General features: G+C 44.0%; 3 protein-coding genes across 13 annotated transcripts in view; all 3 read right to left on the reverse strand.

The window, feature by feature from the left end:
- Positions 1-469: 469 nt before the first annotated feature.
- Positions 470-3,787, reverse strand: LOC101063012 (N-acylethanolamine-hydrolyzing acid amidase). Its single transcript, XM_003973724.3, has 11 exons — positions 3,474-3,787; positions 2,967-3,131; positions 2,769-2,892; positions 2,593-2,683; positions 2,431-2,516; positions 2,174-2,346; positions 2,028-2,090; positions 1,881-1,947; positions 1,281-1,309; positions 909-978; positions 470-820 (listed from the first exon to the last, which is right to left on the reverse strand). The coding sequence occupies exons 1-11, from the start codon at positions 3,656-3,658 to the stop codon at positions 803-805; spliced, it is 1,071 nt and encodes a 356-aa protein (XP_003973773.3). The 5' UTR covers positions 3,659-3,787; the 3' UTR covers positions 470-802.
- Positions 3,788-5,135: 1,348 nt separating this feature from the next.
- bhlhe40 (basic helix-loop-helix family, member e40) lies at positions 5,136-8,877 on the reverse strand. The gene is made up of 5 exons (XM_003973678.3): positions 7,957-8,877; positions 7,799-7,862; positions 7,598-7,705; positions 7,200-7,323; positions 5,136-7,109 (listed from the first exon to the last, which is right to left on the reverse strand). Exons 1-5 carry the CDS (start codon positions 8,031-8,033, stop codon positions 6,247-6,249), a joined length of 1,236 nt encoding a protein of 411 aa, XP_003973727.1. The 5' UTR covers positions 8,034-8,877; the 3' UTR covers positions 5,136-6,246.
- A 1,537-nt stretch (positions 8,878-10,414) lies between these two features.
- The window catches only part of itpr1b (inositol 1,4,5-trisphosphate receptor, type 1b), a 46,136-nt gene continuing 34,393 nt past the window's right edge, over positions 10,415-22,157 (reverse strand). For all 11 annotated transcript variants that reach the window (XM_029826002.1, XM_029826003.1, XM_011614348.2 and 8 more), the window contains 9 exons: positions 19,688-19,863; positions 19,140-19,304; positions 18,788-18,977; positions 18,540-18,629; positions 17,525-17,673; positions 16,899-17,064; positions 15,984-16,144; positions 11,908-12,069; positions 10,415-10,715 (listed from right to left, as the gene is read on the reverse strand). In XM_029826002.1, coding sequence (XP_029681862.1) covers positions 10,629-10,715; positions 11,908-12,069; positions 15,984-16,144; positions 16,899-17,064; positions 17,525-17,673; positions 18,540-18,629; positions 18,788-18,977; positions 19,140-19,304; positions 19,688-19,863 — 1,346 coding nt within the window. In that variant the 3' untranslated portion in view covers positions 10,415-10,628. The remainder of the gene's footprint in view (positions 10,716-11,907; positions 12,070-15,983; positions 16,145-16,898; positions 17,065-17,524; positions 17,674-18,539; positions 18,630-18,787; positions 18,978-19,139; positions 19,305-19,687; positions 19,864-22,157) is intronic.

The raw sequence follows: 22,157 nt of genomic DNA on the forward strand, positions 1-22,157 counted from the left end.
TAAATGAGGATAACTTAAACGTTCTCATGTATCTGGTAATATCCCATGTTTTCTAATGCAGCCGCTAAATATCGAATATAATATATTTTATCACTCCAATAAAAAATACCATGAAATCTATGTGGAACACATTACTCTATAATATTATAAAAATATATACTGAATGTAAAACTAAATAAAGTGAAATAAAACGCCTAAATGTAACATGGAGAACTACTCCTGAAGGTGCAATGACACATATGTCCACCCGATGGTGCTGTTTTGCTGTCAACGCATCTCATAATCGTGAACTGTTCCATAACACTTCATTACAAACTGACAAACAAAGATGCTTATGGGAAACACCTAACCATTGTTGGAAATTGTGGTAACATCACTTCAACAATGCGGTGCTTTAAAAAAGTCCCCTGTGATGTGGAACATGTCAAACAGTGTTTTGTTCAACAGGAGTAAGCAGCAGTCAGAATGATTTGATATTTTTAGAATACCTCAGATAAGCTTACATTTTTCACCAACAGCTTTTTATTACAGATTCAGCCAAGTCTTGAGTTGAACAGAGCAGGGAATTAAAGTAGCTGTAAATTAAAGTTCAGTTTATATGACAGCTGAATACAGTAAAAGAAATAGGCATCCACAGGCCAACAACATTTTAGGAATTTAAACTTATTTTCTTTCAGTAAGTTACAACATGAGTCGTCATTACAAGGTAATTAAGACTGCAATGAAATACTGATGACAAAATTAGCAGGAATGCTTGTTTGAGGCACCAAGGCAGCTCCCGCGTACCATCCTTACGCCATGTTCAGGTCGGTCGGCAGCCCTTCAAAGAGAAGAGGAGTTGTTAGAAGGAGTGACTCTGATTCTGAAGACAAAATAACGAATACAAGTTGAGATATGCATGTAATTACCTGAGGTCTGACGAGTGTGTTGTACTTCTCTGGAGACGCTGCACTCATTATCGTTGTATAAACAGTAATTCTGGGGATTATTAACAGAATGGAAATGCTACATGTTACAGAAGTTACCATAAAACTACAAAGTAAAGATACACATTTGAACATAATTCTTTAGGAATATAGGCCAAATCCCTCTTCGGCAACTATTGATTTTCCATATGTTTCTTGCTATCTGCTTAGGTATGATTTAAGACAAAGGACTATTGACACTAATGCTGAGGTTGGCCAGAGAGAACAGAAACTGGAATGCACACCGTTGCCTCAACTCAACAGTCATGTGATTTCCTCTAACCAACAAAACAGCATAAAGCAGGTTCTGCTTACCCATTACATACTGGGAACAGCGACAAAACCTGTAGGGAAGAAGGCGTGTTACAGATGTTTTGCTCACATTTGCAGTGTGTCGTAGCAATGATTAGCTGTTTCACATGTTAGCACGTTTGGCTATCCTGTCACCTGTTCAACCTGATCACGACCCAGTCAGAACTGACAACAGCACAGACCAAGAGTTATCTGCGGGGTGTCAATGTTGTCAGTGCTATCTTGCCATTAATGGGTCCATGATATCACGATGCTAAAGAGTTTCCTGATAAATGGGCTGTGTTTTCAGACGGAGACATGCATGAATTCAGGCTAATAGCCTCTCTGTGCCACCAGTAACAGAACGTTCTCACGTGCTTGTTCATGCACATGCACGTTGCTTCTGGCCTCCGACTGTGCGTATATTGTAACCAGATGCCAGGGTCACAGCTGTTTTTCTGAAGGAAATGGATGATAAACGGACACAATCCTAACAAGCCCCAACCTAAACGAGCATCCAGCTTCATTCATAGTTATAAAGATCAGAAAAACTGGGGAAAGGACAGCGGCAGAATTAGAAACACAGTGGAAGCACGTCCATACACATATTTGCTTCGTACTTGCCTGGTAAAGTGTCTCCATATTGATGCCATCCTGGCTGGTAGCATTTAGCGCCACGGTGGCCGCTTCCCTGTTAATCCAACACACAACAGGAGCATAACGAGGGAACAACTAACGAGGGAACAACTGCACTATCGTGGCAGGACTCACCTGCGATGATCTCGAGCTGGTGGAGGCAGCCAGTGGTCAAAGTTGGTCTCCACTCTGAACCATCTTATCAGAGGAAAAACCTTTAAATGCTAACTGAATAACACTGTTCAACCGATAGTGTTTTTTTGTTTTTTTCCTCCACTTACTCGCCATTCACGGGCTCGAGTGGCCAGATATCAACGGGCCCATCGCGGTCTCTGGTAATTACAACCCCTTCTCCAGCTCGCACGCCTCCCACGATGTAATACACTCCGGTGATGATGGGAATTTTGGAGAGACGCAACACGGCGTCCTGAAAGTCCTGCGCTTCCTCCAGCGTCTGCACAGGTTACGCCCAGAGGTCAGGCTCTTCTCTCATGTGTTATAACAGCTTTATTACACCGCTCTGCTGCGGCACACTCACCTCCCTCAACAACCAGCTGACTGGTGATCTCCGCAGCAGCAGAGCAGACACCACGTTCTTCCACCAGTTCCACCAGTGTTCGCTACCTGAATCAGAGACAGACAGGTGGACGTCAAAGAATTAAAGCTACCAGCATCTTTTTGCTAAATAATGTGATTTTACCTCGCTGGTCTCCGGAGACGGTGAACTTATCGGGACTCTGTGCTGTCCATAAACCAACGTAGCCGGCAAATGAGGTTCCCTGGTAGACCACCTACCCAAAAACATGCACAGGCTGCATCTTTAGTCCAATTATTTAGCTTTTTTTTCATCTTGACTGACATGAACACACATTGTACCTTTCCATCCTTAAGGAAAACTGCGTTGAGAGTCATATTCCTCAGTACGGGATGGGGATAATCGAGGTTCCTGCCGTGATACACGCTGCCATTTTTGTCCTGAGCAACGATGCTGGTGCAGAATCTGAGAATCCATAGAGACTGTTCCAGTTATATGTTTTCACTGCACATCACGGCAAAATTAGTGGTGACACATACGCAGATATTTCATAGGCAAAGTTGAGAATGATGACGTCGGAGAGGCTGTCCCCAAAGTGTGAAGCCAGGCCACGGATCTCCCCGGCATACGGCTGCGGAATGTACTTCTCCAAAGCCAGCACGACCGGTTTAATGGCGTGGTGCACCCATTTAGGGACTGTGGAGCTGAGCAAAAAACAGGTTTGAATGCAATCACAGTTAGAGGCACAGCTGGAAGATGAGCAAATAGTCCCAGCGCTCACTGGTTTACCTGGTTGACACAACCTGCTAGTTTTGATTGAGGATTCATCCCTCATGTGTTAAAGGGTAATACAATCTATTTTCTTTCTCACGCTGAGCCATCGCACTTTTGCTTCAGTTATCTTTTTCTGCACCGTTTATAACCAGAGATAACTTTTAAAATCGCTGACAGCATGAAAATGCCACGAGTGCAATCCCAGCGGTAATTACGTTGTTATTACATTTAACAGTGTAAACTCTTGTGAAAGTCTGCTGTGATAAACTTACTCAATAATCTCCGCGGCGGCTTTCTTGAGGTATTCCACGTCAAATGCTTTGATGAGAGGATCCCAGCGCACTTCGGGATCTTCATCCAGGCTGATGTTGAGTGTCGGCGGAGCGAACTCGGCCCGCAACGACAGAACGAGTCCGAGCAGCAGCACCGCATCCCGCAGCACCGCATCCCGCAGCATGGTGTCCGGTGTCCCGCGTCTGCGACCACCGCAGCCTGTCACGGACGCGGACTACGGACGGCTTGAAAGCCACCAGGGCGAAGCGGAACGGAATAGCGAGCTTCCGCTCTGGACCTTTCACAATAAAAGCTGGCAGGAACTAAAAAAGTAGTAGCGACAGCGGCATAATGACCTTGGTCATGTAATTTGTTATAAATAAGTTTACCGCTTTTAATGAATGCCTGTTTTGTTCCTTATTGGGTCTCATAGTCCAGAAAAAGAACGTTGATATTTTTCTGTCACATTTCTGTGGTTTATGAAAGTTGAGTTTCATGTGACTTTTTTTTTTTTGCTAAATATTTCACACAGTTGTCTCTCGTCTGTGCAGGAACTATCAATTTTCCACAGAAATCACATCCCTATTCGGCTCAATACACACTTCTCTTCTGTTCAGCAGAAAGGGGAAGGAGGCCAAAGCAAACAAAAATAAGCTATTGAACTTATGACTTAATTTAAATGCTTCTGTCCAGGTGTCATGAGCAATTTCCATACCAGAGACAACTATTTCCTGCTGTTATTAAAATATTTCTTGACAGACATACTGGCAGACACAGCAGATCCTCGTGTGTGCGTGTGTGTGTTGGGGGATAACAGGAAAGATTTAATTGTTTGTTTCACACACTCGCCGCTAGAGGTCTCTGCGTGCGTCCAGGATGTGGTACGCGCGGTGTCCACGAGATGGCGGTGTTGCTTCGTTTTCAAGCCTCGTCAGTCGTCAGATGTTAGATTTCGCAGCACAACCTTCATTAGTTTTCCCACTGCTCCGAAAATCAAATCACACTGATGAGTTTAAAGGAAAATAAAACAATTTCAGATTTTTACTGGGAGGCGAGGAGGACGAGGGGCATGTGACTTTTCAGAGTCAATGCAACCAGTTACCAGCCCCAAAGCAAAACAACATGGTGGGAAACCATTTCTTCTATTACACAAAATGTAAAATTCAAGAAAAGGGAATGAATAAGCGAAATATAACATTATTTAAAGCAATGATGGCATAGTTTTCACCCACTGAAGACATTTTCAAGTTGTCAGTTGTATTTTCTGCATCGAATCGGCGCAATTTCACAATTGCAACGGCAACTCCCAAACAGTACATAAACTATAGCAACCGTGTTTAGAGAAATGACTGGAGCAGAGGCAAAATTTGATCATTTTATGAAGAACAGATAGTCATTATGTCTACTTTCTTATATATTTTGTGGAGTGAGATCCTATTTCTATCATATTGCTTCTAAATATGAGTAAAAGTTTCACAAAGATCCTCCTTCAGAGATCAGATATGTTTCTGAATTTCAAATATCTTAGACATGCGATTGATTTACACTGGATCTGCAGCTTTATGGGTTATGTAAGTCTTATGTAAGTATGGGTTGCTATGAGGAGCTGTCAGGTTGGCTGTCGACAGCACGTTTAAGCCAACAGGCAGTAAAGCAGCTTCAACGGTGGAGAAAAAAAGCTTTATTAATATTTTAATGTATATCAATAATACTTTATGTACAAAATATGTACAGCAAATACACTTTTGTTACATTTCAAAATAAAAACCCCAAGTACCTTTTTCTATACAAAACTATTAATTTTTTGTTTGAACTTTACATTCACTCTCTGCCACTGACACAGCGTTTAAAGCGGAAATACAGTTGAAAACCGGCAACAGTGTCTGTGTTACATGATTAAAGGCAACGGTAGGAGGAGCTAAGGTCAGGCCTTAACGGGGAATTTCTGGGAAAGACGCAGATCCATCGAGCAAAACGCTGTAAGCTGTACACGGCCTCAAACCGGCAGTCGGCAGGTGACGTCTAAACCCAAACTTTCTATGTTTAGGAGCTACGTATCAAAAACAATAAAGCAAAAATAGACATGAACAAGTAGCGCCAACGAAACTCGTCATAGGAAATGACTGCACGGAAACTCGATGCACAAAAAGTAAATTCAAACGCGCGCACGGTCACATGAATCCGACGGACACGGATGACACACCTGGTACAGCGGCAACGCCCTGAATTCTTTGAACGCACGTGTTCAGTTTACGTAATGTCTCGATCGAAGATATCGAGAGGGACATTTTTCTGTATCGTTCGAGGACTGATAACAGTTAAAGGAGCGACAAAAACCAAAGGTAGATCCCCCATCTACAGATCTACAGCAGGTCGTAAGACAAGCAGCATCTACAAGGACCATTTTAAATACCTACATTCATTGCTAACTGGGGTGTGTGTGTGTGTGTGTGTGTGTGTGCAAACAGGTTATTCGGGGGGGAGGGATTTATCTGTACCTTACATTTTAGATTTACCTCTGACATTCAATACTGAGGGTGGTGAAGATGAGCCCTTGCCAAAAATAAAACATCTTAGCACATCTGCCATCTTAAACACTTCACAGTGCCCCGGAGCCACGCAGAAGGAGCTCTGGGCTTCACACAAAAACAGGTTTTGGTGGCCATTTCGCTCTCTTTTCTGGGATCAGTGTTTCAAAAGGAGGCTCGAGGAGGTACCAGTTTAGGCTGGGACACTCGCTGAGTCCCGTCAACAAACGAACCCTCCGGCTGCTCAGTCTCTCGTTTCCAAATTTAAAGGTGCAATCTGTTTTAAAGCTTTGTGAAGAGCAGGCGAGTCCAAGGAGTTCTGGTTGGTAACCGGAGACCCTGCCCTCGGGGACATCACCAGAGATGGCGGGAGGGCCTCTGGGGACAAGCACGCGCCTGAGGTATTCATGCCCGGGTACATGATGGGCATGCCACCGGAATACCAGTACTTTTCCAGCATGGGCAGATAGGCCGCAACTGGTGCTGTTGCTGGAGGGAGTAAGTAGAAGGGGAAACAAAACTGGGTCTGGCTGGGGGAGAAGCTCATGTAGCTGCCGTCTCCGGCCATGTGGCCAGGAAGGATCTCCTCTTCTGGTGATTCAGACCTTGATTTCTTGGCCTGGGGTTCGTCCCCCTCCTGCTTGATACCGCCGGCCGTCCTTTCGGGCGCCGCATGTTTGCACAGCTCCCCTTCCTTCGCATGTCGTTGAGTCCACTGAGCTTTGGGGTCACGCTTGTCGTGCTCTCCCCCGTAGCCGCTGTCAGTGTCTGTGTCGCTGCCGCTCTGCTCCCCGATCCCATGCGCATTAGTCCTCTGGATCACAGGAACGCAGTTCTTAGCGGGGGCCTGGGTCACCTTGTGGGGCTGCATGCCGGGCTTCTTCGGCTTCTCTGGAGCCCGGGCGACCGACTCCTCCGGGCGCAGCTCGTTTCGCTGCTGCAGGACCTCCGCCGCCACTTTCTGGATGTGGCTGATGACCTGGGAGGGGGTCAGGTCCCTGCTGCTTTCTTGGCTGGCCACATATTCCAGGACCTCTTTAGCGCACAAGTGGAAGCCGGAGCGGAACATCTCCTTGCTGTTCTCCGCACTGTCGCCTCCGTGATCACCTGATCCAAGAGATCAGCACATTTAGCTTAAATAAACGCGTAAAAGTGGTTCCGAGCGTCACATCAACAATGATATTTGAGGAGACTTACTGATTTGCAAGTCCTGCTGGAGTGCGGTGATCTTCTTCTGCTGCTGCTCCAGCAGGGTGCTCAGGGCTTTCACGTGCTTCAGAGTGAGTTCCAGCACCACAGCTTTCTCCAAATGCCCCAGCGTCTAAAACAGGAAGACCTTCGATAAGCATGTTGATCTTTCTTATGTAACACATTCTGCAAATGAGGACAAGCCTCGGGAAGTCATGCAATCCGCACACATGCACGGACAATCTGTGAAACCTTTACACACTTTAAACGGGGGAAAATCGATTTACTTTGTCAATTTAGAAGGAAAAAAAAGCTGGAACACGTGTTTGTATTTATCATCTAGTCGGAGTACTAAACTTTTGCGCGCTGCACGTCTCATATTCGGACTGTGGTGTAGAAATAATTACCGTAAGTTTCAGATGTTCTGGCAGCAGATCCTTCAGCTGGGCGATGCACTCGTTTATTCTGTCACGTCGCTTCTTTTCGATCAGACGGTGTGGCAACTTGGAGGTCTCCTGAGCCAAAAATAAAGAGCCTCGGTGAGGTCCTGGCTGCGCAATCCCGATCAATAAATGACGACAAACGCGTGAAAGGCGGTTAGAATTTACCTTGCTGTCGTCCCCGCGCTTCATGGCCCTCCTGGGCTTGTACACATACATGGGAAAATCCATTCTGAGGGGACAAATTATGAATTTGTTATTTTGGAGCAGGTTCGAGTTTCAAAAAACCAAAAAAGAAAACAAACTAAAACAAAAAAAAAACTAACCTTTGCATATCTGCCATGTCCACCGGTGCGTATTTAGGCACACAGGGAGGCGGTTGCGCGCTAGTAATCCTCTCCATGTCGCCGACAAAAAAAACCCTTCAAAATGTTGTTAAAATATTCCAAAAACGTTTATCTGCAGTGGCGATTCGGGGGTAAAGTTGTTGGCGTGCGTATCCAGTGTGCGTTCCCGCTGAGCTCGGCGCGCTGCTGTCCGGACTGGCTCGGGTATCGAGCGCGCTCCACGCCCGCTGAGTGTGAGGACTCTGGGTGGGTTTGTGCGTCCGACCAGCCTACGTGTTAAATACACCCTGTGACTGCAGGCACGTCTCTCCGGGACAGACTCAGACTCGACGCCGTCACATGAGCCTCACGTGTTGGACGGCGCTTTCAACTCCTCACCCTCCCCATGCAGGCGGGCGGGCACGCACGCACGCACGCACGCACACTCACACCTCCCCTCCCCCTCGTGCTGCTGGAGTACAGCCCACGTCTGTAGTAACCTCCATTGGGGCCGAGTCCCGTGTACCGCCACGCTTTTGTTTACAAAGACCAAAAGTGGAGCAACGGCTCGCGCACTGCGGGGTAGAAATTTACTGGATTAAGATGAAATAAAATCATACACTTTAAATAGGACGACGACCACTTTACTGTTATCCGCGCGATGTCATCAATATGGGAAACTTAACATATGCCAGGTGTATGGCGAGACCAATAATTCTAACTCCAACGGTAATAACAGTAATAACAACAGTATTAATAACGCGGTTATCTCCGTGACTTTGAGCAGCTCTAATCCTGCCCCGTCTCGTTGTGTCACGTGCAGATAAGGACGGCGTGTAATTACACGGTTCGGCACGTGCACCTGCGGCGCGCTGACACCGTCCGTGGCGGAACGTTCTGTTTGCTCCGCTTTGATCTCTAAGCCTGTTTGTACCCGGCGGCCGGTCACGTTGAGCTCCTCATGGCCGCGAGACAAGCGACGAGCGGCGTGACGTGACGCACGAAGTCGGCCCGAGAAAGCCCGACTGGCCGCTCGGTTCCACCCGGCGATGTCCCGCAGTGGCGAGGAGGAGCAGGAAGGCTGTCGGAATAGGTACTAACCGACCAACTAACTAAACAACTAACGCTGAATTCAAGGAGTCTGCACCAGCCTACCAAAACACACACACAGCACATAAAAAGGGCTAATAAAGCTACATTTGCATGTATGAATGAATGGGAAATATAGGAATTCTGAATCTATAGGAGACTTTAGATTTTAATCTCAATTTCTAATCTAGGGTTAGGGTTAGGGTTATCTATATCTATTATCTACTTGTCTACATGCAACTGAACTAGTTTGAACAATATTGCAATGATGTGGTAGATGGTTGTTGGTTTTGTCCCTGACACTCAACTACAGTTAAAACCTTGACACTATCTTGTTTATTAAGATCTAAATATCTAAAGGTGGTACCAGTTTTTGGTAACAAGGCATGTCAGATTGTATATGTTACTTTTTGTCACCATTACTTTGTATATTAATATTTAAAATATTCTGCAGTCACCAATTTGCGTTGTTTTAATTCAGTTGCTTTAAACTTAAAACTATCAGGTAGATTGAAGGTCACATTCTATAAGGTCAAGTAGATTATTGTACATATTGTATTATATGTAATTTTTAGGTTTTACTGTAATTACACTCCAATAATCAAATAACACAAATCAGTTACACCAACTTTAATAAATAATTCTATCATTTATTCAATTATTATACAAATTGACAGTACTTAATTTTTACTTAATCGCAACATTCATGATAACATGAATTCCTCCTTGTAAAAATGCAAAGAAAAGCTACAAACATTTGGAACACACAGAAATCTGACTTTAAAAACAAGGAGTTTAAGTTAATGTTTATTACAGTTAAAGTTCCACAACTCCTGAGCAGCTGTAAGAGCATAAATGATCCTAAACAAATAAATTACAGAGTATAAATGACATTTCAGATATTTTAAATCTAAATTTACTGAAATTAAATGACCTACAAATATGAGAATTGGTTTGAGAGACAAAAGAAATCTATATTATTTACAGTATTGCTGACATAATATACTCTCTATGCACATTATCAATAAAGAAAGAAAACAAATACTTTTAGCAAGGCCATCTTATAGAGTATTTCTGTATTTATTTAAGTTACTAATCCCTAGTTCATCCTGTAGCAATAAAGTACAAAAAAAAGGGAACATTGGCCAAACAATTTTTAAAATAAGTAACAGCTGATCTTAAATGTACAAACCAGAGGTTTCAAATTTAAGTCAATATATTGCACAAGGTACAAATATAAGACATGTAACAATACGTCACAAATAAATTACAGAACAAAATGAATAACATTAACACAAAACACTGAAAAAGACATGGATGGTGCTCCCGCTCAGCCGGCTGCAATAATCGAGTCCCCCCCCCCCCCCCCCCCCCCCCCCCAAGGCCATTTGATGAGAAACTCCAGTTTATTCTACCTAGAAACTGTTTGGCACCAGCTTGAAGCAGACCGAGCAGAAGTTACCGAGTAACACGTGCGCGGGCAGAGCTACACTTGGCCTCATGTTTAGCTATGTTACAGTGCGTCCCTACTGTTGCACAGGATGGTGCAGCGTCGCCTCCGTCACCTCGACGCCAGCTCAGCCTTACGCGGGCTGCTGCGGGTTGATGTTCATGTGCTGAGGGTGCCCCAGCAGGCCGATGCGCTGTTTCTGCTTCCTCTGTTCTGTCATCTGATAAGAAAACACACACACAGAAGGCTGACTTGTCCCATATGTACGGTTCAGGTCCTCTCCCACTGACCGGGATACAGAAGTTCGGGGGCCTGGCAGCCGATAGTCCTCATCGATCCACCCACCAAAGTAAGAGAAGCTACAGCGAAGGTACAGCTTCAAATCTATCTTCTGACGAAAGCAGCAGAATAAAAACTACTAATAACGAAACTCGGCCCCGTGAAATTTCAGAGATCAAGCAAAGCAAGTGAGTCATAACGTAGGTTTGAACCTTCATACCGGTGGGACAGAAGAATGGGGTTTGTTGAGAATTAGCTTTAAGCGACACAAGAAAGGAATTTGCAGCACGGCGATACCAAAGCGAGACAATGCAGTGGTCTTGTAATGAGTGTTCCCAGAAATATGGCTCGTTTGGAGGTCTTTTGGGGACCAAAAGTCGCTCAATCGGGGGGGCTATTCCGATGTTTTACTTGTTTTTATAGTTATGATGTAATTTCAAAACACGGCTAGTCTTGTTTTCCCATTTTAGCTCCACTTGGATGAATGAAGGAAATGAAATACAGGAGTGACCTTTTACTAAAAACGGCCTCAGCAGATGGTTCCGTGGCTGATGGCACCGTGCCCTGCAGGACTTTCAGCAACAAACCCATCATTTCCCTCCTGTCTGGGTCAAAACGTCTCACTTGCATTCACTTCCTCATAGATAGTTCTCATTTCGAGGGTAAAGCCATTTTTTTACAATGTGGTTTACTAGAAACCAGTGATTGTAGAAGTTGTGCAATTTAAGCCTTATTTTCATCTGGCCCTTTATCAGCAGAATTGAAGTAATGAGTGAAATCTTACATGACTGGAGGCCTCGTGCAGCCTTCAATGCTATTTTACTCATTCATCGCAGAGGAAAAAAACACAATGTTGTTAGAAATTTCTTTTTGGCTTTCTGGAGTAATTAGTGGCACATTAAAAAATGTAAGACGGATAAGAAACTGTTGCTCGGTGACGAACAAAATCAGGCCGCATCTCTCACTGGGGACTATGACTCATCGGCTTTTGCATTTAGCAAGTTCTGCATCTAAAGGTCAACAAACAGCAAAACAAGCAAACCTCAAGCGACTTGTGCCGTCAACATTCTTTATAAGACGCCCGTCAAGACTGTGTGACAACTCTGCCAGAGGTGCATTTCAATTGGCCCCACCTGTTCCTTCAGCTCAGTCAGCTGGCCCGACAGGTTGGACACCAGTTTCATGGTGGACTCCAGCTTCTCCTGCAGGCTCCTGATCTCGTTCTGCTCCCCGTCTGCGTCACTGCTGACCAACGACATGGCCCGCATCCGTGGGAACCAGTCCAGGTTGTGCTCCTGAAAGCACAAAGTATGACACGGGTGCAGCACGTTGTCGCCACCGAAACACCTGCTTTTTGGCAGCGAAGCTGCTTGTCGTTACGAGGTCAAATTTAGGCCGTTTCCCACCATCAGCTCTTCTTTTGCATCTTCCACGAGGCGCTGTGATTTTGTAAAAATCAAATCAAGCCATTCAGGGATTTTGTTAGAATCGCACGTTCCCCAGTTGGTTTCCAGTATCTGGACACACCTCACAGGATGAAACCGACAAAGAGGCAGGCGTCAGCGTTTCTCACCAATCCTTTCTGCCACATCTGAGGCCAAGGTAAACAAGTCTTTAATTTTCCTGGGAGCCACAACTGACACTCCCGTGAACAAACTGCTCAGCCAGGTGGAACATTTAAATCACCTACCAGGTTCTGACTGGCATCCATCACGTACTAATGTGTGGATTTAATCAGCTATTTCACAACAGTGACTGAACCGTTTGCCAAGTAACAGTAAGAATCTGTCATCTGGCAGGAAATATTCTCATCACTGTGAGTCACGTTTATGGTCTGACTGTTTCACATGGAATCGACTGACTTCAACATTTATTGACGTTCGTTGTCATTATTTGCTCCTGTACACCAACAAAGTAAGCCCAGCGCCTATTATTATTATTATACTCCAACCACCATGGAATTGCTGCTGGGGGACATAAATTTGGCACTGTATCAAAATTTCTGTATTTTGCAAGATTGAATTTTTTTGACATGTAGAATTTAGTTAACGATTACAGATGATTACATATTACATAGAATACACATTACTATAGCTAAAGATTAGTTGTGTTTATCTTATATATTTTATTTGGATTGGATTATTTCTTGACTGCTGCAAAAATAACCAAAAAAAAAAAAAGATAAAATACATTTCAGACAAAAATGACCCGATACTTTGATGGTTCCTTTGTTAGTTTTGATTTAATTTCATTTTGTTTAGTGATGAAGATTTGCGATTCTGATTTGTGTCTGTGTTTATGACTGCAGAAAAGCTGGTGTCTGGAGCATTTATGCATCGTCTACTCAGCAGTTTGTGGTCGGGCTGAATCAGGCACTGATTCAGCTGCTGTTTAAAGTCCTGTTGATGGTCTTGAATGTTCTCTCAACACTGTGGTGGCAGTTTTACTAAAAGACAATCAACTACTGAACTGAATTGAGCCATGATTGTGGTGAAAAACTATGATAATATTTACTTTGTCTTTGGAGAAAGTGACGTTTTTCGGCATTCTTTGGAGGTCACAGTTACTATCAGCGCTCGGAGCTCGTGTAGATTTAGAAAAACGAGGCCGCTGCTTGGTCAGTACGTTATCACTATTGCACGTGTAGAAAAAAAAATACTGAAGTTGTGGGGGAATGTTACACCAGCCCTTGAAGCTCTCATCTGTAACAGGTTGAGTTTTGCAGCGACATGAAAGCCAGCAGTGATGTCAGAGTCTGCCGTGTACGACATTCTTTCACACGTCCATCTCCTCCACCACTTAACAACCACATGCCATTGTTATTGTGCACGAAGCAAACCTGCTCCCAAAGGTGTCAAAGTCATGTCACGGCAGTGTTAAAAGAAACACCCACCCAACACAGCCCCGGCAAAGTCATGTGCCCTCTGTCAGCACGTCCGCTCCCTCCGACACCGGTGGCTAACGTGTTGTTACGAAGAAGTGGTCTAAGAAAGTCCCCAGATTGTATTGGTAGACTTGGAAATGTAGCAGCAAGGGAGGCATCTGTGAAAACCACAAACCAAGCTTGGGTTGGACAGCAACACAAGGGGAATCACACAAGAGTAAGATAATAAGCGCGCGCACTCATTGTGAAAGGAGGAGAGGACTGCTGTGAGCAAGTTCCACTTCCTGAAAGCAGAGAGGCAGGCACGCGTGTGTTTGGTTGACGACAGTGACTTTCCATCCCGTGTTTACAAATGAAAGCGCTTCCAGTAAACTGAGAAGTGGAGCCATGAGTTTGAGACTCGGCATCACGCCGGTTCATTGGAAATGACGGAAGTGCTGTTTATTTTAATGATGGAACCAGCTGTGAAACAGGATGCTTTGTGGCCAAAACGGCAACACAGCATGTAGCACTCACGCTACATACCACCGGATGGGCTGGTGGCCCACTCAGTCAGATTTAAAGAGGGCAAATGCCAAAGAAATACACCACTTTAACCAAAGAAGTGTGGTTCTGTGACACCAACTGAACCCTCTGCCATTGACGTCAGTCCGAGTCATTATCAGACCAACCTCACATCTACACCTCCTTCTGCCTCACGTTGCTTCCTTCACGGTAATGAGCATCAAACACACACAAGTGTGGCCGAGATAGAAAAAGGGAAGATAAGAGTGATTATGACGATGAGATTACCAACTGTCAGATACATCTGCATTCATGGGAATGAAATCCACTCACATCTTCCGAGTGAATGTATGTGTTTTTTTTAAACGCTGATTAAAAATTAAAATGGGATATCAGCCATTTGAGCTTTATATATCATGCAAGAAGCATCGTCATTAGGTCGGTCAGCCATCTTCTGTTTCCTAACCGGGGTCAAGCGGTATGCTGGAGCAGCTCCCAGTGGTAACTGGGCGAGAGGCAGATCACGGTCCAGTTCCTTTATATCCCCATTAATTACATTTCTTAATTACAAATTTCAGTGCAATTTTTAAGTGGCGGAGAAGCTGGAACAGGACGCGCACATTTGCTCCTAATATCTAGTAACTTTAACTCTTTTATTGATTCAAGATTCAAGAGTACTTTATTGATCCCTTTAGGGGGTGTCCATCAGGGAAATTAGCATCTCCAAAAAAACGTACAGCACTGTACAAAATTACCCACCACCATTACACACCATTAAACCTATTAAAGACACACATCCCAAAGCACCCATCTACAGACTGGGATTTAAAATATATAAAGCACTATTCAATCATGCTTCTCTAGAATTTATCTAGGAGAAAAATGTTTTAGTCAATGAAAAACTGGCATGTGGAGCTCAGAGCTAATGTTAACGATCACCGGGTCAGCTGATTGGTCGTTCGCACCATGAGTGCCTCCTCTGCACCGTCTGCCCCTTCAGCCTTGTGCAAACTCATTTCTGGCTCGCTGGTGTGCAAGGTTAATGAGGGGGAGGATGGAAGGGGGAGGTCAATCCCAAATCAGGTGGTTTTTCACAAGACCGCTTCTAACAGATCAGGCCACAAAGACAAATAAGTGGGTAAAGCATTTTCTTGTGAAGAAAAAAAAAAAAACCTGTCAGAAACTGACATCAACACAAGTGCGTCAGAGAAAGGAACACTAGAAGAAGGGGCTTTCCTTTGGAAGTTTAAAAAGCTCTCTAATTGCTCAGAGGTTATGAGCATGATGCAAGAATGAGGGGAAAAAAAGTTTTGTTTCCCTTTTATTGGGTTTGCTTTTGGCATCTATAAGCATCTGCGTGTGAGTTTTTATGTGATAAAAAGGAGGAATAGCCACACTTCTGCTCAAAAGATCACGGGACTGGGCTCAGCTCAGCCAGCACGTCTACCAAAGATTCATATGGGCAAGCTGGCGAGACCTGTGTGTGTTTGAGCATGTGTGTTTGGTAAGCCATGACTGCTTTGGAGGATTAACACATTTTATGCCAACTGCAGACTCTGTCTGAAAGTTAATTCTCTAGACACAAAGCTGACTGATGTGATAATACTTTGGAGAGATTTTAGGTCATGGAAGCGAGGATTACATAATCTGAGACGGACGAGGTAAATAATAAGAATAAAAGTGTTAATTGGCCCTGCAGAGACGACAGCACACGTGAACTTCAGGGCCCTCGATCATAAAGGAGGAGGTGTTCATGCACATTTTATGCGTTCCACACCGCAGTTCAGCCAAAGTGTGCACGTTTGCGACGGCTAACCTTACCCTGATCATTTCAGCCACGTAGCTTTCTGGCCCGGTGTACTCAGTGGAATCCTTGACCTTCACCAGGACGATGAAGAACAGGTAATGCCACATGTTGTGCTCAACTTTGATGTGCTCTTCAAAGGTGACCGTCTTATTGTCAAACTTGTCTCTCTCCAGACCTAAAATGGGAGAATACAGTGTAACAAATCATTCATTTATTACACTTCATGAGGCAATTCATCTTGAGAGCCAAATGCCAGCGGCTGACCCAAAACCAAAACAGCTGCAGACCACTCCGTGACAAGATTTTAAACACTAGTTATTACACACTAGTTGCTCATTTTACATTTGCAAAAGAGGAATGACCCTATTACCAAATACCAATGGAAGAGCTGTGTGATGCAACGCGGTTTAGCGATGGATGCGGCGGGCGTGTGCGTGAGTGTGCAGACTGACATGGTCAAGACCCAAATGGCAACAGGAAGAAACACTCCTCCTCCACAACAGCATCTGTGGTGACTAACCATTCATTCTGGGAAGAGGAGGCGTTTCGTTGTTTATACTACACAGAAAAAAAACAGCCCGTTTCGCACCAAGAGATTCTGCAACATCGCAGTTGCACACTCGTACACGGCTCATTACAGACTGCTTCTCTGATTCGCGACCAGCTGTGCACATCTGCAAGACCACCTGTCTAGTGCTGCGTTGCTTCTCCCCTCTGTTCTAAAAGTGACAACTGACAACAGTGACAATGAGGTCAAAGGTTAGGAGGCCTGTATTTTGACATCACACTGTTTTCAATTTAAAAAAAACCCAAAACAACTCTTCCTCACGAGGGATGATATTCCCACAAGAACACGACTGATTCTGAGACTGACCTCATCTCTGAATTCCCCAGATCTGCATCAATCTGGTGATCGATTATTTCCTCACCACAGATAAAACACGTCGTTTTCAGTATCTCCTCTTTCTTCTGTTTCTCGCTCCTCAGGTCAGCAAAAGTGTCAATGATGACACCAAAGATGAGGTTGAGGACAATGATGATGACCATGAAGAAGAAAAGCAGGTCGTAGATCACTCTGGCAGCAAAAAGGGGCTCCTGTTAAACCCAAACACATAAAAAGTCCATTAAACTTTTACTCAGTTACTGGTATAAGTCAACATTACCCAGACTACTTGTGCAGCTCATGTACATTAATCATCCATAGTCAAACAATAATTAAAAATGGTATGTTAAATTAATAGATTAAAGGATTAAATAAGAAAAGATAACTTTAGATGCTTTCTTGTGTGACTGATAATACGTGAATAATACGTGAAGTTTCAGTTCTAATTGTACACATACAATATCGAAGCTCTTTGTATTTGTTAAAGTCTGACTTGTGGCTGCTGAGAGCAGCATCGAATTGCATATCCGTGAAGCATAAATGAGCGGAAACAGACCACACAAGTTACATCACATCCACTTTTTAGCTGAACTCTTTTGTGGTAGGGGATCATGTTACCCCTTCGATTTTGAAAAGACCGAGTTTTTTTTAATGTGTTGTTGTGTGTTGTACCTCTTTGGAAGGCTTCCGTAGAACATCTCCTACACCTCCTCCACTCCTGAGGCCGTGACTCAATACAGTGACAATGCACATGAGCAAGGAATCACACGTTCGCTCTTTGTCCTCGATCACCACTGCTGAGGGCTGCACAGTAATGGAAGCTAAGAAGAGATAACAGGCCTGTTATTACTTATCTAGTTATAAACCGCTGTAATAAGTTTTAATGTTTTCTGATCAAGATTTTGAGTTTGACTACTTTCTGTTCTTTCCAAATCCAACAACATAAACAACAGAGGAGCAGCAAGTGAAACTTGAAACTGATTTCTATATGCAACTAAAGGCTCTGGTATGTCCTCAGGCCCTATGTGTGTATTCAAACCCTACTAGCTATACACACATAATTAAATGGTTCCCCACGTTGGTCTGAGAGGGTAAAACAAAAATTGCAATGTTCTCAATTATTCACACAGTCAGCAGACACTCATCATTAGCGTGTGTGGTGGTGGGCAGGGGGTTTATGAGAGGTCAGGGCCCATGCTGATTGAGGATTCAACATGGGTGGATGAGCAATGTTCAAGGTGGCACATATTTTAGACTGGAAGCATTTGTCATTAAGGCAATTAAGGTTTCGCAAAAACTCATGTGCTCAAAGCAAAGCACGCTCTACGCCGTCACAGAGCGGACCCCGTGACCTGCTTGTATCTGATGGTAGTTAATCCCTGACCTTTCAACCCAGAGCCCCTACATCAGGCTCTCCCCTCAGAAACACATGGAGTCTAAACCCGGCTCCCTGAAAGCCTCTGGTTGTCTCAACAATGCTTAATCCCATGACCACACGGCTGCCCAGATTTACAGCTCTGGAGGGGATGAATCCCCTCAGGAGGATTCTACAAGCATTAAAACATGAAAAAACATGAATGGCCATGTGAACTGTCCCACGTGCACAGATATCTAAAAATAAGTCTGGATTCAAAAATAGGAATCAGTTAATCCAAAGGTACTGTTACTTTCCAAGAGTTTAACCTACCATCCATCACAGCCTCTGAGGAGCAATTCTCCCCATTTTCTTTGTGGCACCCGCCAGAGAAGAACTCCCCAAAAATACTGGCTCCAATCTCTATTTCAAGACAGCATTAACCAAGTTATGCAAAACTTTGACCTACAAATGTAGTTTCAACATGTGGTTTTGCTGAAAAACAGTCACAGTTTATGTCTACTAACTGTCTGGGTCAAGCAGGACAAACTGATGCTTGTTCCAGGCAGGTAATGTCGTACCTAGTGTTTTGTTGGGTATCCTGTCGACGGCCAAAAGGAAGTCATCTTTGAAGAAAATATAACCCACAATGGAGAAGAGATAGACGAGAATAAGAGCCAGCACGGCAGTGAGAACAATGGAGCGGCCATTGCGGGTCACGCTCTTTATCACGTTCAGCAAGGTTTCTTCTCTGTAAACCAGATCAAAGAGCTGGAGGAAGAAGATTCACAAAAGAAACGTATAAAAACCTTTGTTTGATGACCACATTGAAATAAAACAGGGCAGGATCCATGCATCTGCTTTTAACTGGTCTACTGACCACGTCTCCTTTATGCACATTTAGGTATTTATGTGTCGTGTGTGCTCACATACTAGCAGGCTGTAAAAGAAGACATGAAGAAAGACCCCAAGGCAGCAGATGATCAGGTACATCAGGTGGTACAGGAACTCCACATCTGTAATAATAGCTTTGTAACCGCGAGTGAAGGTTCCACGGTTCCCAACAAAACTCATCAGGAAGATGACCTTGTTGCATAGCTGAAGAACAATGAAAAACATATAAAGGACACTCAAAACGAGCAGCCACACCTTGTAAAATGATTGAGCAGAAAGCGGAATGCTTACACGGCGCTATCTTTTGGAAAGGATTTCAACTTATCACTGACGTGATCATTAAAATGATAGATTAGAAATATGGACTTATCACCAGATGGCTGAGGACTGACTGCTCTGATGCCCTCTCAACTGTTGTCAGATACGCTTTAGCAACAAGGGTGATGCTCATTTTATTTGTTTTGCCACGTGAACAGGTTTTAGTCCAGATATCTGCTGGGCTACTGCATTGATTCATCACCCAGTCCCATCTCACACAGTGCACGGGTTCTGAAGAAATGCTGAAATTACTTTGGAAAAACGCTTACGTTGAACGCTCCCAACAGGAATAAGGTGGGCTCCAGGCCCACAGAGAAGATCAGGCGTAGGATGGTGGAAGCGATAAGTGCCCGAATGCCGTGAGGCTGAGGCAAGACGATGACAATGGCCAGGGAAACTAGCATTGCCATCCATAGAAGGGCAGATAAGTGGGGCTCCAGGGTACCTGAGGGTGGAGAAAGGAGGGAGAAATGACCACTTCTCTTTTTTCCTTCAGAAATGTAACCATCCCTCTCCTTTTGTGCGAAATTCTCTGGTTCTTAGTTGTGAAAATCCAGATGAAGAGATCACACATCACATTTTCACAGCGCCACTGAAAACCAACACTCCCTTCTGAAGCCTCCTTCTTTTGCCTCTGCATGTACAGGATCACATGACAGGTACTTGTTACATAACTCTTGGCTGTGGCCTAAAAATACATTTGGCTTCAGCTAAATTCACAAGGAATAGTCCTAGGTAGTGCATTGTAGCAGGCTGCCAGAGGACTTGGCAGCAAATTCACTCCCTAATGCTCCTATATCAAGCACCTACAATGAAATGTTTACTGAACAGTTAACAGAAGACAGACTGGGCTTCCCACTAACTGATTGGGTCAGTTCTACTCACAGCGTGTTGTTTACTACAATGAAAACGCCATGAGCATTTTCCTATCTGGCTGCTGGAGCTCACGTTAGAGCAGCACTTGGCTGGAATGTCTGGCATCTTGCCTTCTTCTGCAGGATAAACTACAGCAAGCGGGCGTAGTTAGGTTATTTAAGGTATCCTACGTCACCAGCACCAGCACATCTGGTGAATTGTGGGAACTCCCGAGGCCACAGTTGTTTTTTTAAACCATCCACAATCTACGGGTTGGCGTGGGCGAGGTGAGCAGCTGATGGGCGGGGCAGGCAGCTGAGACGATGTAAAAGGAGAGTTTTGTGGTTTCTTTTGTGTATATAATTAGCAAATTCAGCATATCTTCACTTCATTATACTTTATAAGTGGTTTAATGTTAGGCTGGCAGCAACTTCCTAAATTAAGTGATGCAGCCTACTTTATTCTCGGTTTACAAGCACTTGGTTTGAATATTAACCTAAAACGCCTGAGCTGGCACGAATTGAGGACATGGTGTGAGTTTAGGCACCTTAACAGCAGCTGAGAAATTCCTTCCCTGGATCAAAAACTGGCCTGCCCTGGAATGAACTACTAAGCTCGCAGACCTTTGACACTGAAAACCACATGAAGTATCTGGAACTAAGCTAACAACCTCTTTTTTGTATGGCCTAGTCTGATGTGAGGAAGTTTAAACAAAAGGGACCTCACTGTTTGACCCCAGAAAGAACAATTGAAAATTTATGTGTTGAATAACAATGTGTGTCTTCTCTACACTACTCTGGAATGGAACAATGCCGCCCTTAATGTCTGCTGCTTTTCGCGTCCCCACAAATATCAGCTTCAAGGAGAACTGCAAGCAAACTCGACAGAAATAATATGTAAGCTACTTATTTGTTGCTTATCTCTAAAGAACAGACTTATGCAGGACATTATTCACTAGGACATTCTCGTTTGAATGGATATTTAAAATCTAAGGCAATCTCCTGCCCCTTCTGACCTCCTGAGCTTTCTCAACCTTAAATCATTACGTTACAACCACATGACTGTCCAGACACGCCAGGGGTTAATAAGGTGTCAGGACAAAGGTCAGACATGTAGACTAAATTATCCCTTGTCTTTGCACTTCCCAATAATGTTACTCCAATCACTCCATTCAGGTTTTATTGTCTTGAGTGATCTTTTATATAGTTTTTATTCATCTATATTTGAAAATTATTAACTAACTAAAACTGTTACAATTTAATTGACGTTCTAAGGGTCATTTTGCGGTGTGAGGAAAATGAGCACATGTGCAACTGAGTTTCCAGAGCAACAGGAACTCAATCTTCTTTGATGTTATTGCGCCCCTAATTTAAAATGCCTATTTAACTCTTTCAGCTGGTTCAGAGGATTTTTTTTTAACAGTTAACTTGCGACACAGTGGCTGTTCCATTATGCCAGTTGTTGAAGCGCCCTGGTCGAGGCGAGGATAGGTTTGGGGTTGTTAGGGCAGGTAGCTGGGGAAGACGTCAGTGGCAGACAGTTGGAGTCCAAAGGCTCTGTTCTAAGTGTTTGGAAAGAGTCGTTCCAACTGAACATGATTAGCTCTCAAGCCACCTCTCCTCTCTGCCTGTGTGCACATGTGCATTCTCGCAAAAAGAACACTCCTATGTTGGATACGTCTTTATGGAGAGCTGGTTTGGTCTCTTCTCTATGCGAGTCAGAACAGTCCTCAGAACACTGGACAGCATACACAGCATTGCTTAGCCTGTTGGGAGGTATTTTGTCCTAAGGGTGAACATCTTTCTTGGTGAGCTGCTTATTTTAAACTTATCTGGGATGTTGTTCTTGTTCAAACTCTTTTACATACAGTATCTCATACAGTCC

Source organism: Takifugu rubripes, chromosome 19, assembly GCF_901000725.2.
Source record: "Takifugu rubripes chromosome 19, fTakRub1.2, whole genome shotgun sequence".
Taxonomy (NCBI): Eukaryota; Metazoa; Chordata; class Actinopteri; order Tetraodontiformes; family Tetraodontidae; genus Takifugu; species Takifugu rubripes.

Excerpts from the sequence above, each read along its gene's own strand:
- LOC101063012 (XM_003973724.3), bottom strand. The coding sequence starts at position 3,658 with ATGCTGCGGGATGCGGTGCTGCGGGATGCGGTGCTGCTGCTCGGACTC. Across the intron at positions 2,893-2,966 it reads TTTGCCTATGAAATATCTGC|ATTCTGCACCAGCATCGTTG; the intron begins GTATGTGTCACC and ends ATGGATTCTCAG. Across the intron at positions 1,948-2,027 it reads CCAGCTCGAGATCATCGCAG|GGAAGCGGCCACCGTGGCGC; the intron begins GTGAGTCCTGCC and ends TTGGATTAACAG.
- bhlhe40 (XM_003973678.3), bottom strand. The coding sequence starts at position 8,033 with ATGGAGAGGATTACTAGCGCGCAACCGCCTCCCTGTGTGCCTAAATAC. Across the intron at positions 7,863-7,956 it reads GACATGGCAGATATGCAAAG|AATGGATTTTCCCATGTATG; the intron begins GTTAGTTTTTTT and ends TTGTCCCCTCAG. Across the intron at positions 7,324-7,597 it reads CAGAACATCTGAAACTTACG|ACGCTGGGGCATTTGGAGAA; the intron begins GTAATTATTTCT and ends TTCCTGTTTTAG.